Below are 19,954 nucleotides of genomic sequence, written 5' to 3' on the forward strand. Positions count from 1 at the left end.
TTGTTTTAACTCTTGTCTGTGACTTGGTTTAAGACCATAGAGTCATAACAGTAATGTAATGAATGAGGCATTATGTACAGGAATGTATTACAGGGCTATAAAATGACAAAAGCCTAGAATAAAAAGCGTTAGTAGTCGCATAATAATGTATACATGGGGTAAATAGAAAAAGAAACACCTGTGAAAAAGTGATGATATATACATCTAACTGTATCAGTAATTGAGGAATGGAGTGAGAAAATATCTCCTGAAGCAAACACTGACATTCTAACATTTGTATAATTTTAAAAGACTCAATTGTTTTTGTCTAATGTAGATCTATATTGTGTGTTAAATTTTTGTCCATGCGTGTAGATTGTATGGTTGATATTTTAAACAACATATTATATAATTAACTATTCTCCATGAGTTTAAACTAAATCTTAAGATAATATTTGTAAATATGTTTTCTTGGATCTGAGATTAGGAGATTAGGTTTCAGCTTAGAAATTCCTGGTCTACCTGATGTTTGTCATGTCATTTGCGAAAATTTAAGTAAAAACCTGCTCTTGTTTACTACTTAGAATGTTCTGGAAATTAACTTTTGACTCTCGTCCAGGTCCTCTTATTGCGTCTTCGGTTTATATATAAAGGTCGTGATCAACAGAATTATTTATTCCTATTTTAGCATCTGTCTAGTCGAATCAACTTTTTAGCTGTGTTCGATCATAATTTTTACTGCTTTATTTTTATTTAAATGATTCATTTGAACTACAAGATGCTCAGCAAAACTTTTGAACTAATTCACTATTTTTGGAATTATTTTGAACTCATTCAAGGACTTTCTGGCCTATATAATGGAGAGACATGAAGACTATCAGTAAATTGTCACATTCAATACTATTGGCACATCAACACGTTGAATTAATTCAGAGAACTCTATATTTTTGGTAGCATTTAACGCATAGTACTGTAAATTCCTTTCAACTTTTCACTGTGTATTGGGGGAAATAACTTATTTGTTAAATATTGTTAAACTTGTTTTCGCTGTTTTTTTGTTACTTTGTTTAAGAACATAGAGTCCTAACAATTGAACATATTAATGTATTAAGTGCAAATATCGTAAATATTCAAATAGATATACATGTTTTGAATTTATATGGAATTCTTCTCTTTGTGACTTCATTGTTTCTAGGGTGACGCTAAATAATTGAAAGTGAGGTAACCGGCGAATGAGTTGTACACAGAGGTTGATATAAAATCGTAATTGTTACTAGGTCTAGAGAAAGTTGGCTGTTGTTGACACAACGGATTAAATTGTTGTATTTACTTAGCTGACCAGGTGAAACATCCAGGTTTATCATGGCATATCCCTATAGTTTTGACTTACCCTGAAAGACCTCCATTGGTGTACTCTCGAGTATTTGTATAATCCTCTCGACATGACCGTGTCCGTAGGACTCAACTGGGTAGCCAGGCTCATTGTGTCTTGGGATGTCCAAGCCTACAAAAGGACAGGAAGAAAATCACACGTTTTAAATATTTATTTTTGAATTGCATGTTAAACTGAATACTGCATACTTTAATAACATTATGGACCTTAGTTGTAACGCCAAACGACCAAATCAAGAAGTGAAAAACTGGCAGTAAGCGCTAAAGCATCCTCATGTAAGTACAATCCTAATGGAAATCAATCATTACTCTCGTATGTCGACTAATAGTATGATTTCTCATGTAAGTACAATCCTAATGGAAATCAATCATTACTCTCGTATGTCGACTAATAGTATGATTTCTCATGTAAGTACAATCCTAATGGAAATCAATCATTACTCTCGTATGTCGACTAATAGTATGATTTCTCATGTAAGTACAATCCTAATGGAAATCAATCATTACTCTCGTATGTCGACTAATAGTATGATTTCTCATGTAAGTACAATCCTAATGGAAATCAATCATTACTCTCGTATGTCGACTAATAGTATGATTTCTCATGTAAGTACTATCCTAATGGAAATCAATCATTACTCTCGTATGTCGACTAATAGTATGATTTCTCATGTAAGTACAATCCTAATGGAAATCAATCATTACTCTCGTATGTCGACTAATAGTATGATTTCTCATGTAAGTACAATCCTAATGGAAATCAATCATTACTCTCGTATGTCGACTAATAGTATGATTTCTCATGTAAGTACTATCCTAATGGAAATCAATCATTACTCTCGTATGTCGACTAATAGTATGATTTCTCATGTAAGTACAATCCTAATGGAAATCAATCATTACTCTCGTATGTCGACTAATAGTATGATTTCTCATGTAAGTACAATCCTAATGGAAATCAATCATTACTCTCGTATGTCGACTAATAGTATGATTTCTCATGTAAGTACTATCCTAATGGAAATCAATCATTACTCTCGTATGTCGACTAATAGTATGATTTCTCATGTAAGTACAATCCTAATGGAAATCAATCATTACTCTCGTATGTCGACTAATAGTATGATTTCTCATGTAAGTACAATCCTAATGGAAATCAATCATTACTCTCGTATATCGCCTAATGGTATGATTTCTACATTAGTTTCTGTTTTAGCCATGTTTGCTCACAAAGAAAATATCTAACACTTGGAACCAAAAGAAACAAGTTACAAATCCACTGAATTGAGGATGTGGCGTGGGGGTTGTTATGCCACCACTAATGGTAGGTGTTATGGTTGGGGTGGGGTGCTCCCAATATTCTATTTAGATTATTGTAGAAGACCCACCCAGGCTTGATTTTGGTTGGAAGTTAAATGAGTGAAAGATAGATCAAAAGCTCCGAGCCCCCAGTCAGCAATGTAGACGGTTAAATGATTGAATATACAAAAAAAAGTGAAATTCAACGAATAACAATTTAATGACAATTCAATAGTCAACTGATTAAATTTCACAAGTACTCTCCTTCCGCTCGACCCTGTGACAGCCTATTGCATCATTTGATTTATAGTGTGAGATAGCTTTCCACCTGTCCTTGTATTCTACTCATCTGTGTACTCTTCTATCCTATTCCTCCAATTCCTTCTCCTCTCCCTCGCGACTTTCTCCAAATTCCTTCTAATCCTCCTCTTCTCTATATTCCTCCTGCTTCTCCACTTTCTCCTCCTCGACTCCTTTTCCTCCTCTTCATCGACTCTCTCTACCGACTAGACTTTTCGACTCCGACTGCTCTGATAGTTTCACTTCCATCTCCCCTCATAGAGACTTGGGACATAACTTGAACCGGAAGTTCTGTCCCCCAAAAAGCTTCCTGCGAAAACACAAGGACGATACAATATTTTTCTCATCCCTCTCATCTCACACTACACCCAGCCTATCATCAGATAACGGCTATTAAATTTGTTCAGTCACGTATTCATTCACATCAAAAGACTCATTCGTTCTTGTACGGTAAAACAACGTCGTAATAAAAGCACGGTATCAATTACTTTTCGTACATACATCAATAAATTGCGTCATATTTATAGGTTACTGCATTTGTATGGGAAAATATGAACGAGTTTTTTGGATGGAATACTGCACGACCTTGGGAGTGAAGTATATTCTTCCGACAAAACGAGTTCATATTTTCCCATACAAATGCAGTAACCTTTTCATTATATGCTCATTTTTTTTCTACCTAAGGCTTAATTGTATAAACAAAATACACTACAATAAACAACGTAAATGAATGTATGTCGCATGCCAAACTAAATACACAAGCGCATATTCATCATTACACAAATCAACATTATTACTGCGCACATAACTCTGCCCAGATAAATTTGAACGTAGTCGCGCGCTCGACATAACTTTCGAAAGAAAATGGCGTGTCTTGTTAAAATTGAAATTTGGAGTCATATTGTGAATGAATGTGCATTGCAACAACTTTTCCATTTGATCTGGAATGAATAGATTTTGGTATTTTTCTCGATTCTAGGAAATTTCATGATTATGGACTGGATTTGTATGTGACAGTTCCACATGCAATACATCAGATTGAAGAAGCTAGGGAGAAGCGTGTTGACATCTGCAAATGTGTTTCTGTTTCTGTCATTGAATGTTTGAAATCATAATGTGGGAAAAATATGAAGTCTTTCAATTGCAATTATCAAAAAGACGCTATGGAATTTAATGCTTATTTCATTTTGAGTACAATAAGGAGGATGTAATTGCACTTATCGAAATTACAGTACAGTTTCGAAATGTGTAATCCAGATTGAGAACCTATGACATGGCTCATGTAATTCGGATTTGCAGAATTAAGAAAATAAATTTTGAGGAAATTCAGGGTGTAAAACTGTAGGTATATTTTATTTTGCCATTCTTATCACCAGCTAAAGAAGAGAGTATATGACTTGTCACTTGTATGTTATTTGTAAGGACCTTATCTTGCGTCTTTTATATACTGTAGCTAGCCTAAATCCGAAACATTGTATCAACGCGGAATATGCCAAAGCAGCTGGTCTGTGGCAGTCCACGAAACATCTGTTTTAGTTCATTCAGAAATAAATTTAAACAACCACACCGTAAAGAGCATCTTACGCGAGTGTACATTATTTGTGTACAAATCAAAAGTGTTGGCGTCTGCGTCCATTGTTTGTTTACAATAGAAAATAGTTCCTTTATGCACGTGAATGCTATATGTGTATTGTCGCGCGGGTTCAATATCGGGTAATATTGCACGATTCTGACAATTTAAAGTTAACGGGGAAATAAATGAGCATTTAATAACAGTACATATTCCTATTCCCATTATGCTAAACAATATCACAACAATCAGACGGTTTTCTTTACATTACAACTCATACAAAGTACACAAATATTGAAATATCCATACTCTGATATATCCATACATCCATATGAACTAAACTTACACACTTCAACCATTTTCCAAATTCACAATTCAAGCATGTGTAAAATCTAATGTATCACATGAATAAATTAACTAGTTTACTAAGAAGTAACGTATTAGCGAATGGCAAAATTAATTCTGACCACAAGCTAACAATCTACACAATTCTCTACATAATATTCAAAGTTCATTTCTCAAATACGCATGTAAATTAACAATGCAAAGGTAATTCTACGTACTAAACGATCCTAGTAAATAAGTATACATACTACACAAAATTACAATTACAATGCCGTAATATTCTGCCAAAATCGAGCAAATAACTAACTGACCTTTACGAAGCTTTGTCTTTTCTTTGTCTTGCCTCTCTAAGTTTTACCGCCAAATTACGAGTGGCTCTCTCCGAATAACCCTATATTGCACACCAATCTTCCATGGCGAAGCTAAATTTTCGCTTGCTAGCTAGAAGTTATAATTCGGATCGAAATTGTTACCACACCCTCTATCCTAATTCCAATTGGATGTCGCTTTGACCCGATCCAATCAAACTTAGCGGAAAATGTCCTTCTCACTGTCTGTCCACGTGGGGACAGATATAGAACATGCCCCTTTCCCTCGCGGTTCCTCTGATCTAGGACAAAGCTGTAACACCTAGGTGTGAAGTTACGCTATCTAACGCCTGTGCCGATTCAAGATGACGTATCTTCTCTCTGGTCACGGTAATCTTGCGTAAGAGATTAACTCTAGCCTGCGGCAATGTTCCGACGTAAAACTTGGTTTGTAATAATACCTTAGTTTATACACGACTTACGAACTGGAGCTGAGCAAACGTGACAGAGTATTAATGTTTAAGAGAAAATTTTTGTGAAGACCAAATGGTATTCTATTAATTAGGCAACAGGGAGTTAAACGTGGCTCATATAAATTTACTCTTACTGTCTGCAGAAACTCTATAATTGTTTCTTAGATAATATTAAGACTGAAGATAAAAAAGAAAAAATAGAAACACGAGACCTATCGAAGATACTACGCGGACATCATATGTTTGAACTTGCTCGTAATTATAAAATGACTGAAGCAATCCAGCGAGCCTGAAAACGTTGATCACGTTGTCATCTTCTATATTGCTGTGTAGTACCCATCTGTATACATGGACATATTAAGGTTCTTGAAAGTAGAAGCAACAATGTCAGATAAACAAGCGTACAATATATATATATATATATATATATATATATATATATATATATATATATATATATATATATATATATATATATATATATATATATAATGGGGACCTTCTATAGCGCTTAATCTTTAGAAGCTCTAAGCGCTTTACAACATTAGACAACACCTATAACATAAGAAACATATATAATGATATGATTACAAAAACAAACACCATGAAATTATAAATAAAAAGATATGCTGAAAATATTTAAAGTAGGAAACATTATTAGGTCTTTAAATTTGTTCTTGCAGTCGAAATAAGTGAGTTTTACGAGCACTCTTGAATGTGATCACTGTGTCTTTGTGTCTAAGTTCAGTGGGCAAGTCATTCCACGTTGCTGGTCCCTGGTATGCAAAAGAACGTTGTCCATATGACTTCATTTTCATAGTGGGGATAATGAGTATACGATCGTCAGACGAGGAGCGTAAGTATCTTGCTGGTGTGTACACATGGGTGAGGTTGGATAGGTATGTTGGACTGGAGTCCGTCAATGAAACGTAGCACAGAGAACAAATTTTGTGTTTGATTCTGGATCGAATGGATAGCCAGTGTAGGGTACAGAGCAGCGGGGAGGTGTGCTCTGAACGTGGTACTCTAAATATGATCCGAGCAGCTGTGTTTTGAACATTTTGAAGTTTCTGGAGTAGATATTGAGATGAACCAGACAGAAATGAGTTACAATAGTCCAGTCTTGAAAGTACTAATGAACACACACGTGTTTTAGTGGCATCATCTGAAAGATATTTGCGAATGGAGCTGATGCGTCTCAGTTCAATATATGCAGCCTTGCATATGTTCATGACATGTTGGTGCAATGTGAGAGTACTGTCCAGAGTAACACCTAGGTTTCGTACTGACTGTGTGAATTTAATGTTGGTGTTGCTGATATTTATTGTTTGAGGTAAAGGATGTGAATGAAAAAGTCTTTGTGTTGTGATATAACAAAAATATATTGACACGTTACAAACTAGCTCATAAGTCGGGTCAGAGTGCAAACTGCGTAGGTCGGGAGATCTGATTCTATGCGAACTGTTAGGAAAATCAGCATAAAAATTTATATCCTGATCTGCCAGCACATTATACGATGGCAGGTCGGTGTCTATTTCGTTTGCAACTTGATCAGACATATAAGTCACTTTATTTGGTACATATGCAGTGTTTAAACAATGCACAATTCGTCATATTTCAGTTTTGAACGACTAAACTCACTGTAAATCTGTGAAGAATAAGGAAAAAGTTTAAACTCTCTTTACAATGTGTGTGTGTGTGTGTGTGTGTGTGTGTGTGTGTGTTTCAAGCTACAGTTTTGAAGTTACCTAAAGACAAAGAGTGAAAATTTTCAACGAAGAAAATGACGGAATTTAACATATTCATAAAATATTAACCATAATTGTTGATGTTACAAATTTCATATTCGACAATTACAAAATTACCAACATTTTAATATAACTTATTTCGACAAGATGTGAGACATATACAACGTCATTGACATTACACACATAAACATTTTCTTATTTTTGATGCGAGGTGTGTGCTGAGATTAATAGAACAATATTACAAGGGAAGGCAAACGTAATGCGCATCGGTATTTATTTCTGGACCTTGATTTCTTCCTGAATGTTTCGCCAATTTCAGCGCAGATGCTTTTTTGAGTATCAAGATAAATAAATAAATAAACAAGACTCCAAATTTTAAAGTTAGTTAGCTAGACTCTTATATACTTTGTTCTGTCTTTATTTTAATTGAATAAGAAAACAACAAAATCATGTTTCATTTTTGACCATTGTATGTGACATTGATGGAACGTGTTGGCTGATTTGAAGTTTTTACCTAAAAAAGTTTTCAAAAACGGGTGTTGCTTCATATAATTTTGAATCAAAGAAAGACATGTGCATTTTATTTTATATAAAAAAAAAAAATTAAAAAAAATTATTTGTACAATATCGAGAGCCTCACCTTTGAGTTCGATATCCTCTGGTACCCTTAGGATCTTCATCCATTTCATTATTCCAAACGAAATCACACTCCAAAAGGCAGTCCAGCACATAATGAGAGCCATACCGGCCAACTGCCAGGCCAGGCACTGAAATCAAAATGCATTTTAAGAACATTAAAAAATAAATAAATAAATAAATAATTAAATAAATAAATAAATAAATGAATCAGTCAGAGTCTTAACTGTTATCGAGAAGAGGAAAATCCGTCTAATACAAAACCTTAAAATGAAGACCTCGTTTGTCATTCTAACACTATATCATTTCCTTTCTTGTACACTCTCAGATCCGTGCATGCATGAATTGAATTGCTTACGCATACATGTATGTTTTCCATTTCTTTGTCCATTTTACTAGTCTTAGTTGCACAGCTACAATGATGTGTACTCTTTACTTAAATAAAGAAATACAAAACACTTGAGACGGTCATGATTAAATGGCTACTCCTACTTTGAAAGTCCTATTGCTCGCTTCAGTATTTCAGAAACACACCTTTACAAGCAAATTGCTTCGTAGAAATATTTTGTTTTTCCGTAAAGCGCAAATCGTAGCTAGGTACAAATAATGCGTTTGTTTTGGTTTTTAAAAAATCTGAAGCTCATATGTCAATATGTCTTTCCAGAGATAATCTCCGAACTTCCTTTGTGAAAATTATGATGAGTAAATAAAATAAATAAATAAACAAACCAGTCCTGACTGCCGATTCCATTTAAGGAGGATGCCTTTATTCCGGTCCAAAAAGCCGACGGCAATCACGCCTAGTGTTCCTCCGCCTAAATTCACTGAAATTGTAAAAATATCAGACATTAAAAGCATTGACATTCGTTTTGAAACGAATTGATTCTGCAGCTAAAGTCTGTACAAAGTTTCTTAAGCATTTTGGAAAGAGATTTCTTGGTGACAGCATTCTGTGTAGGTATTCACCAAGAGTTCCAAGAAACAATGACATCAGTCGCCTGCTTTAAGATAATCCCAAAAGTATATGTTTTAGGGACCTAATGACAAGTCACCGTGACTATGTATCATGAATTCGATTGTTCATCCACATGACGAGTGAACGTGTCAACTATGGCCAAAGAAGTCATCAGACTGAAATGAAAAGCCAAAGGTTTGGCGGAATCACTGCAGCTTGAAAAACGATTTATTTAAACCCGATTTTGATGACGACGAGTTGCACTTCTAAAACCAAATGCACAGATACATATTTATTCAAAGCAAATGCAACAATTTAAAGAACACGTGAAAACATTAAACTTTGTCGAAAAGTGATGTCTCCAGCCAATGTTATTCAGGCTAAATTTAACAAATGACCCTGTAACACTACAAATTCTGATCAATATTATGTCATCAAGATTGTATAACGAATTCGTTATAAAAGCAAATACTTGTAAATATGGACCTATTACATCCGACTGAGGAAACGGTGACAGTAATGTTTAATAAAAATGAGTGGGGTTTCTTAACAGAAAGCTTACTTAATAATATTAATACTTGCAATGATGAAGTTTGATTTTGTCAAATATTCTTACTGGCCACTGCATCGACTGGGTCATCTACACGGACTATGCGGACAATCCAGCACCAGACGAGGTAGGTGATGCCTGCTATGATACCCAATACGCATGAACCCCACGGATAGAAAACATTACATCCGGCACAAGATGCAACCTGTAAGGAAATATATTATTTAAAGTTACTTTCGTTTCACAGCCTTTATCGCACAATATGTATTTGACTATAAATTTCTTTGGCCTATGCCCACTTAAACGCACAGACCTATCTAACTTTGAACGTTTTATACCCATCAATCACGTACATGCATGCATACATACATACATACATACATACATACATACATACATACATACATACATACATACATATTGAGGCAGATAAGGTATAACCGAAGGGAGAGGGTAGCAGCTTATAACAGAGAGAGAGAGAGAGAGAGAGAGAGAGAGAGAGAGAGAGAGATAAGTAAAGTGATATTTGGACGAATGAATGAATATATATCTGAAATTAAAGAATGGAAATGAATAGTAAAGAAGAAAATAGTAGAATAAATTAGACAGAAAAAATGGGTTATTGATGGTTATATGGAAAAAACATCAAATGCACAAATAAGCAAACATGAAGATAAACTGAGCATCAACCAAGTTTTGAATCTTACCATTCCGGTAATTGCGCCGTTACTGGCAACAGTAATACACCAGGCACCAGATCCAAACCTGGGAATACGGTAGACGAATGTCGCTGTAAAGGAGGCGAAGGTTGCTGTGATCATGGTGTTGACGATGGCGAGACTAATGGCTTCGCCGTCACCCGCCTTACTAAGGGACATCTGGGAGGCACCGTTAAAAGTCAGGAAGCCGAAAAACAAAATAAAACCACCTAAAGTTGAAAGCTGCAATACAAATGACATGTTTGTTATTAAAAACATGCACATCTTTGTATGCATGCAGATAAGTTAGTTACGTAAGGGTCGATTAACGTGGCAAATAAAAGTGATTTAATATGAACAGTTGAAAGCAATGAATCAGCCATACCTGTAAATAATACTAGGTTTAGTCTATCTGTGTCCTTTTGTGTAACACATTGCAAAAATATTGTTTAGTAGTTTTGAGATCTTCCCGGGGATCCAACTCAAAACTACGAATGTGTTAACTGAGAGAACTTACCGGACTAGAATAAATTGAGAACTTACAGGAATAGAATGCCCTCTGATAAGGACTGCTTTTCCAGTAACAGGATCAAATCTGCCAATTCGTGGTCCAAGTATTGCCGCCCCAACAAATGCAGCCATGCCCCCTACAGTGTGCACCACCCCACTTCCCGAAAAGTCCTGTCAAATATATGAAGCGACTGTTAGACTGGCTATATATTCGCTGCACTTTGACTGATTAACAATCTTGGTAGTTATAATGATAAAGGAAATAAAGAGTGAGAGAAAGAGAGAGAAAGAAAGAAGAAAGAGAACTGCAAATGCGATTGGAAGAAAGGGAACTGCAATTAAGATTTAAAGAGTTAGAACTGGCAGGGGCAGAACACTCTTCCAGTTAGCAAACAAGTTCAAGTTTTGATGTTACCAATTAATATTAGGTTAGTACCCCTTTTTAAAGAAAATTATGCAGTTCAATATTTTCCTAACTATTAGAAAACTGTTGAAATTTGGAATGGTCAAGAGAACATTGGACTTTAATTTTACAAAGTGTACTTATTCGAAAATTTCTTGAATTCTGCACTTCACTGTCGGTACAACAAATTGATAATTATGATGTGGTTAAGAAATATATCTTAATACTATGAGTTGATGCCTAAGGCATATGGACAGGTCTAGGAATCAGAGGAAACTGGACAGAAATTGAATACTATGAGTTGATGCCTAAGGCATATGGACAGGTCTAGGAATCAGAGGAAACTGGACAGAAATTGAACCGAAACTGAAGCCACACATTTCTCAGTTTATAATTTAGTGCAAATTAGGGTCCTTATATCAACAAGCACAGGATAATAATGAATTATAACAGTTATTATGAGAATATGAGCACTTTTTCCTGATCTACTGACACGAAAGAATAAGTTCTATCTGAGATAGGTTTAAACAATATTTATTTACCAAAAATGCCATCATAGAATGTACATCAAATTAAACAAGAGATATAGAGGACTGAGCAACAATCAAAATCTTATTTCCAGCCCTCCTCTCACTACCAATATTGATTGTTATGATGTGGCTAATGTGAATACGACGGAACAGTATCATGATAATAAAGATATTAAAGTAACAAATTGTAAATACGGTATTATAATAATGTTGGACAATAACTAACAATTGTTTGCGTGTTACTGTATGCATGCAAATCAACAAAGAAAAAATAACATTATAAGGATGCTTGCACTTACAGAATGAGGAGGTTAGATACAGGACTTATAACTTTAGGTCGAGAGCTATATGTTTATACCCTGGATATAAGAGCTTAACGCGAAGACATCATTAATGATTTAACACATCTTTTAGATGTAATTACGCACTTATGGGCCGCCTTGAACATCTCGTTGAAATCAACAAAGGAAGGGGCTACCTGTTAATAACCATGTTATATCTGTGAAATGGGACAATTTTCCTATTGTTTGGTTTCTGAGAGTAACCTAGTTTGTATATAGTCTAACACAAAATTATTTGCAGTTTCAGTTTCTAGGTGACTTTAGAAACGATTTTCGTTTAATAAACTACAGCGAAGTTGAAGTCTTGTGTGCATATTTTGTGCTATTCCTCAATTCATTTTTTAGGTATGATTTAAAAGAGTGCAACGAAGGGTTGTTTCCAACTTCCACAGGGAGAAGATTCCTTTCTGCAAAAGACTTTGGTAAAAATGAACTTTGGTATAGATCTGTCATGTTTGGAAGCTTGTTCTATCACGAAATTGTATATTACTTACCTCCTGAAACTTGGCAGAATCAAAACCCACATGTATCCTGGAGCCATACCATGATCCATTTTTTTTAAAAAAAGTTATTATTCTATGTTTGTACAGGATGAATCCTCTCTGGCAGAAATGTTTGAAGAAAAAAAACAATAACGATATTCAGTATTTAGTGGAGAATGATTTTATAGAACCGAGTAAAAGTAACTGGAGTTCTCCATATATTTCTTGTGCCGAAACCAGATAATACATTCCTCATGTATACTTACTGTGCAAAAATCGACAGTGTCACCAAAAAGGTATCATTTTCTATGTCATTAATAGATGACTGTATTGACAAAATTGGAAGTGCAAAATAAATCACAAGTCTGAAATTTCAAAAGGATTCTGGCAAAATTCCTCTCACGGAAAGAACAAAAGACATTTCAGCATTCGCAACTCTATATGGACTTTATCAGTCTTGTGTTGCCATTTGGTATAAAAAATTATCCGTCAACATTCCAGTGTTTAATGAACATGATAACATCTAGTCTAGACAACTGTAATGCATATATCGATGACGTTGTCATCTACAACGATCCCTGGAAAAATCACTTCGAAACCATTCGGAAATTCTTTGATCGGCTCAATGATGCAAATCTGACAGTTAACTTAGGTAAGTGAGTTTTGCTGTGTTTGTGTCACATTTAAACATGTCGAGGTTAAGGTCAGAGATATTTCTGAATTCCCAATGCCTGTTAGTAAAAAGCAACTGATGCGATTTTGGAGTATTGCTGGTTATTATCGGAAATATTGTTCAAATTTCTCCAAAATTTCTGAGACTGATAAATTTGTTGTGTAAGAAATCTAGGTTTCATTGGTCTGATAAAAGTCAGGATTATTTTGATAAATTACAGGACATATTCAAGATACTTAAAGGTGCACCCGATCGCTCAATTCTACATTTCATGCCAGTGATATAGGAGTTTGGGGAGTACTGATTGAAGTCAATAAAAAGGGTGTAGATGATCCAGTGTGCTACTGTTTAAAAAAAAAAAACAAGTACTAGAGAAATCATTCCACAATCGAGAAGGAAGTTTTGCCTTTGATATTGACTTTGTAACACTTTGAAGTGTATTTTAGTTCAGCTACTTCTCTGATTATAGTTTCCAGTGATCCCAACCGTTTACTATTCACCAAAAGAGAAACAAAAATCAGAGATTGTTGAGGTATAGTTTGATGTAGCATGAATACAACATTGACATTAGGCACATCAAGGGAAAAGATAATATGACTGCAGATGCACTCTCATGTGTGTAGAAGTACTGTAGTTCTTTATGTATAATTTGTGCCATTCATAAAAGATCTTTCTATGTAATTTTAATTACTACACTATCATGTATTTCATTATTATGTAAAAGAGGAGGTTTATTATATAAATCTTTCTTTATTTTGAGGGGAGGTGTTATGGATATATATAGTGTGTACTTATCTTTCGTCCATGACTGTATACTCTACTTTAAGATAATGGTCACGGTAAACAGCATATTTACATAGCTAACTTTTGCGTATGACTGTAAGTTGCAAATAAGATGTTGACATAGCTGTTGGAGTTCAGAATAATATAGAAACAACTTTTTTACAATTTGATGGAAATTTCCAGTTAGAAATGACTCAAATCAGGGGAATTCCAGAACATTCATATTGCGTCTTAAGTTAAGTATAAAGTAAACAAATAGAGACTTTACAGACAAATTTAGTCATTCCTGTTTCATATCAGTCCTTGGGAATCTATCATCACCGTTTGCAGTTTTTGTTCAGATATAATTCGAGAGTAATTATCTAGTCCATCACTCATTAGAACTAATAAAGAGCTTATTCACTTGATTAAGACATTATTTTGGGATTGTTGAGAACTGATTCAAAGACATTCTGGATTACATCATCGTGGTACAGCAGGACATTCGAGACTATTGGAATTCATTGAGAATATTCTATACTTTGGGACTTATGAGAGGACATTTAGGAATTGTTTCTAGGATTTATTTCACAATATTGTTAGCGTTTCCTATATTTACACATTTTAACTTAGAACAATCAAGAACTTGTTGATTTTACTTAAATTGTTGGTTTCTTTTCATTTTGTTACTCAGTTTTTGACATAGAGTCGTAACAGGTGAATAATAAGCACAATGCAAACTGACACAATGCGTCTAATGGACCAATTTGCTGTACCCAGTGAGAAATAAAGAACAAGATGTAATCCGCTGTACCCATTAGGGGACAAAATGGGCAAAATGTAAACCGAAACAAAATCATTCAGCACTCATGTTCAGAGTGTGATTGTTGTAGTTAAAATAGTGTAACATTGGAAAAGTTATCACTTTTAATAATTATAATGTATATAAAAATATATAGTTTAATTAATTACAATGTATAGTTTAGTCATTACAATATATAGTTTAATAATTACACTGTATAGTTTAATAATTACACTGTATAGTTTAATAATTACAATGTATAGTTTAATTAATTACAATGTATTTTTTAACAATTATAATGTATAGTTTAATTACAATGTACAGGTCAATAATTACAATGTATAGTATAATTAATTACAGGGTATAGTTTAATTAATTACAATGTATAGTTTAATTAATTACATGGTATAGTTTCTGCTTTGCTCATCTGAAATAATATTGTAATGACCCAAACAGGCACATGTTTAACTGAACATGCAACTGCGTGACTCAGTACTCCTTCAAATGGCAATTGTTCCGTTTTTCAGAGAGTAACAGAAGGGAATGAAGAATGAATTTCATCATGAATATTTACTAAAATATAAAATGCAAAATTAAACAATACAAACAAATCAAATAATAAAAATATTAAGACTCACGTGCGTTGGAATCATAACGACCGTGTTGCCATAATTACAAATTCCCTTTGCCTTTAAAGAAATTTCTCCACCTGGAGCTAGTTTTATAACTAACCTGGTATCCCATCCGCCCAATTTCGCCTCCGTAGTCCATTCCCTGGACAAGCAATCCTCCAGGCCACCAAGCCCAGTGAGTCACCAGTGGGTATATGAAGCCTGACGAGAAGACGGGTAAGTAGTGAAGTGGGATACCCTACGGACAATGGAAATTCCAGTCAAAACACCCCTGGGACACTCTACGGACAATGGAAATTTAACATGGCGAAAAATCGTGGGACAATCTACGGACAAGGGGAATTTAACATGGGAATAAATCGTGGGACAATCTACGGACAAGGGGAATTTAACATGGGATTTTTTTTTTTAAATTTTTAAAAAAATTTTTTTAAAAAAAGGGGTAGGCAATTCAAAGACTATCTCTTTTCGAGAAATATGGCTGGCCCTGAAAAGGGCCTTTGAGTTTTCTTCTTCTAATTTCTTCTTTTCCTCCACCAAGTTCTTATTTTATCTCCTACACTCTTCTTCTCTTTCTTTTTTTTCTTCTCCTCTTCTTTCTTCTCTTCCTCCTCTTCTTTCTTCTTCTTTTCATTTTCTTCTTCTTTTTCAATTTTTTCGTTCCAATTGCGTATTCTTATTCTTTCCTCTTCATCCTCCTTCTCCTCCTTGATCTCTTTCATGACACCACTAATTTTGTCCTTTGCTTTCCTTAAGTTATTAATTTCCATCTTCACACGATGGGGACTATAGGAATAATGGTCTTCAACCAGTCTTAATAGCATCTGTTCCATTATTCCTAAGTTGTCTAAAACGTCTTGCAAGGTTTGTAATTTGTCCATTTGGTTTGACGCCATCTTCTTTGTATTCTTTGCAGAATGGTTTGAACAACTAATACTGTGGGTTCTTATACGAAAAGCGCGAACGTGAAGGAAAACATCCCCCTAAAACATAAAATGGATCTTACCTAGATCATGACCCAACAACGCGCGGACGTGAAGGAAAACATCCCCCTACTTTCTCATTTCATATAATAAAACCCTAACTTTACTCTTCACATACGCTAAGAAACCCATAATCTACTATTCACACAAACATACCTGAGCTCTTACAAACACAAACACACCAACACACAAACTCATACCCTCACACTATCTTAAAAAAGAGTTAGTGTTTATATACACACTACTCTACCTACACACATTGGCAAATATATCGTTATTTCTTTTCTAGAGTATTGGGTAGCCCTGAAAAGGGCTGTTTTTTTAAACTCCAGACGCACCTATCTAATGGTTGCACCTTCCTGGCCTGGCGCCGCACACGCATCTTCTTCCCCAGTCTTCTTTCACCTTTCTTCTGGGGAGCGCAGAGGGAGGATGATTCGCTTCAGCACCCCAATCCTCTGTTTCAGGAATATTAAACGACATCATCTCTTCTCTTTTCTTTTCCTCCTCTTCCCTCTGTCTTCTCTCCTCTTCTTCCTTCTTTATTCTTGCTTCTTCTACTATAGCCTCCGCTGATAGTTCGTTTACTATCCGCCTGGCATATTCCAGGTGCATCTGGAGTTCTAACAGTTTCACTATTCTGCTAGTCATTCTTCTGTCTGTGTTGATCAATCAACAAGGGTAGCTGGACTGCCGAACGAGTTTCAATTTATACTGAAAGCGCGGACGTGAAGGAAAACATCCCCCTAAAAACATAAAATTCATCTTACCTAGATCATGACCAAGAAACAACAACGCGCGGACCTAAAAGAAACACTCACTCACTTTTTTATGCTACCCATCACTATTGTAAAATTTTTATAAATCACTTCAATAGACTATCCACATACGCAAAGCAATCCAATCTAACCCCAAATATATACCTCTAACAGCCCAAAAAAACAAACATCATTTTAATCTACTATCCACACCAACCTATTTTTTTCACTTACAAACACAATCACACAAACACATACCCTCATATTTTTTTAAAAAAGAGTTAGTGTTTATTTTCACACTACTCTATCTACACACATTGGCAAATCGATCGTTATTTCTTTTCTAGAGTATTGGGTAGCCCTGAAAAGGGCTGTTTTTTTTGTTTTGCTATGGCATTCTTTTTTAGTTTCTAAGAATGCGATGTCCTCTGAGGATAGACTTTCTGGCGATAGGTCTGCTTCTTCGGAAAGAGAAGAAGAATTCTTTGGTGTCGATACGACAATCGACAAAGCCTCTGTCAGCTTCAGGTTGCTGCTGCTGCTGTTGCTGTTGTTGCTGCTGTTGCTGCTGTCTCTGAAGTCTGTACTTCTCTGTCCATTCTTCTTTTTCCCTGTTCATTTCTTCTCTGAAGAGCTCTTCTATCAGGTCTTCAGTGATTTTTAACATTCTCACGTTCTCTATTTCTTCTGGTTTCGGTATCAGACTGTGTCTGACCCTATGCAGATTCACGTAGGCTTCGTTGAGCTTAGCTAGTTTGGAGCACATCTTCTTAGGAGGATGAGTCGACAATGGATGGCTAGACTGGGAACAACCCTGTTCTTAAAGTTAAAGCGCGGACGTGAAGGAAAACATCCCCACACGGTTTTTGAGCCGCAACGTTCATGAGAGGGATAGTAAGAAATGAAAGAGCATCAATCCAACATTCTTCTAGCTAAACAAAAGACAAAGGCATTTTTTCTAAACACAACATTTTTATTCAAAAATCACTTAACACTAAACAACAACATTTTTAACAATAATCCAAAACTATAACATCAATCAATTTTTTTCAAATCACAAACATTTTTTTCTTCAATTACTAACTACTTTGAACAGGGCTGACAACGTTGTGAATGAAATTGTGATTTCCACTGTTGGAAATCATTAGGCCATTGATGGACACTACGTTTCCTAGCTTGAGACAAAAGATAAGCATAATGGTCACAAAACCATCGATCTACTTTCACATCGTTTCTAGCAGAAGAACGAGGATCAAAATGAGTCACTAAATGTTCTAAGGAATAGCCCAGGCTGCGATGATGCAGAAAATACACACAATATTGTCCACACACCAAGGAATCTGTGCCTTGTAATTTCACGTTATTGAATCGGGTAGTCTGAGCATTTCTTCTCATAAAGTCGATGATATCGTCTTCCAAAGGGGGCAATCCGTACGAATCGAAATATTCCACACATCCTTCTTGAGGAAAGTAGACGGCTACCCAGTGGGTTCCTGGGAGATGACTTTCGTCCGTGTTGATCACGTAAGCTTGATGGTCTTTAGGTTTGCGATGAGGGAGTTCATCTTTAGCACAGACGACAGGATTCCAAGAAGCCGTATACGAACTGTGGTTCAAAAGGTAATACAGTTCCCAGGTATCCATTGATTTGCGTCTGTGTGTTTTTTTTCTTCACAGGTAATAATAAGTTGTCAATTCGATTCTGACTTTTTGCTTGAAAATGTCTGACGAATAAACGGTTATTCGTTCTGTTTCCTCACTCTGATTCAGGAGAGCTTCGATACGATGGATCTCTTGAGTGGTTAATGGTGGACAAGAATGTTCACGCAAGTCTTTATACCACTGGTACAACACGTCTTTGTTCGAGATGAGGCTCCAAGCTTCGTCCAGATACTCGTCCAATTTTTCTTCTTGACTTAACATCAGGCATTTATCATGTTGAATTTGACTGGGATGATCGTTTTGACATCCATAACAATTTTTCTTGATCAATTCCGTCATTTTGTCGACCAAGTGTTTGGCAAAACAGGAGACTAAATGGGCTTCTTGTTCTGGCCATCTCGACTTCATCATGATCACTTCTTCTTCCACAGTCTCCTCACATTTCATGTCCAAAGTTTCTCCACTAGGTAAAGAGGGATAACAGTCTTCCATGGCTTCTAGTAATCTAGGATGACTTCTCTTAAACTGTTGATTTCTATCGTATTATCAAATTCTGCATACAGGATGACGTTCACTGTGTTCCCTGCTTCCAGTGCACTCGCAAACTGAATTTCCACTCGAATCTGGCCAGATTTTATAGGGTGGAAATGTCCCTCGTCGCTGCCTTGGTCTGGAGTGAAATCGAAAGCCCACAAAGCATAGCCTCCGTCATAATCGTCGTACGTAATGCCGTGACTGGTGTTGGTTCCTAACTGACCGGTGGCTTCGTACAGGGACAAGTACGATCTCAAGTAATTCTTCTGGGCAAAGTTAGGCTCGAAAGGTCGGGTACACAAGGTCTTGCCATCGCGACTGACTTCGATCTTGGACACATTGTAATGCTTAAACTCAAAAGGATTTTCGTTGTGGACTCCGTTGAAGGCTGTATTCTTGACGATACCAACAATCAAACGCTTGGGTAACTGTCCTTGGAACAGATGATCTTCGATCATGGATCGCTGTCCAGCAGGAATGGTGAACGTTTTCACTTCTACGCGTCGTATGGGATACTTGGCAGTTGTTCTGCTTAACGTTTGACTGATATCGTTTCCCACTTTAGGTAACACTTCTACGCGACGCACGTAGAGCTTGGCTTCTTGGATAACAGTTTTGTATTCATTGGC

At 35.7% G+C, this 19,954-nt stretch overlaps 1 protein-coding gene across 1 annotated transcript in view; it reads right to left on the minus strand.

Moving 5' to 3' along the window:
- Positions 1 to 19,954, minus strand: part of LOC149784885 (putative ammonium transporter 1) — a 67,146-nt gene that overhangs the window by 3,828 nt on the left and 43,364 nt on the right. The window contains exons 4-10 of the mRNA XM_089931262.1: positions 15,489 to 15,589; positions 10,797 to 10,934; positions 10,263 to 10,496; positions 9,622 to 9,760; positions 8,780 to 8,874; positions 8,055 to 8,181; positions 1,370 to 1,483 (exon numbers count right to left, since the gene is read on the minus strand). Of these exons, the coding sequence (XP_089787388.1) occupies positions 1,370 to 1,483; positions 8,055 to 8,181; positions 8,780 to 8,874; positions 9,622 to 9,760; positions 10,263 to 10,496; positions 10,797 to 10,934; positions 15,489 to 15,589 (948 nt within the window). The remainder of the gene's footprint in view (positions 1 to 1,369; positions 1,484 to 8,054; positions 8,182 to 8,779; positions 8,875 to 9,621; positions 9,761 to 10,262; positions 10,497 to 10,796; positions 10,935 to 15,488; positions 15,590 to 19,954) is intronic.

Source organism: Sinohyriopsis cumingii, chromosome 13 (genome assembly GCF_028554795.1).
Source record: "Sinohyriopsis cumingii isolate HCF-2022 chromosome 13, ASM2855479v2, whole genome shotgun sequence".
Classification (NCBI taxonomy): Eukaryota; Metazoa; Mollusca; class Bivalvia; order Unionida; family Unionidae; genus Sinohyriopsis; species Sinohyriopsis cumingii.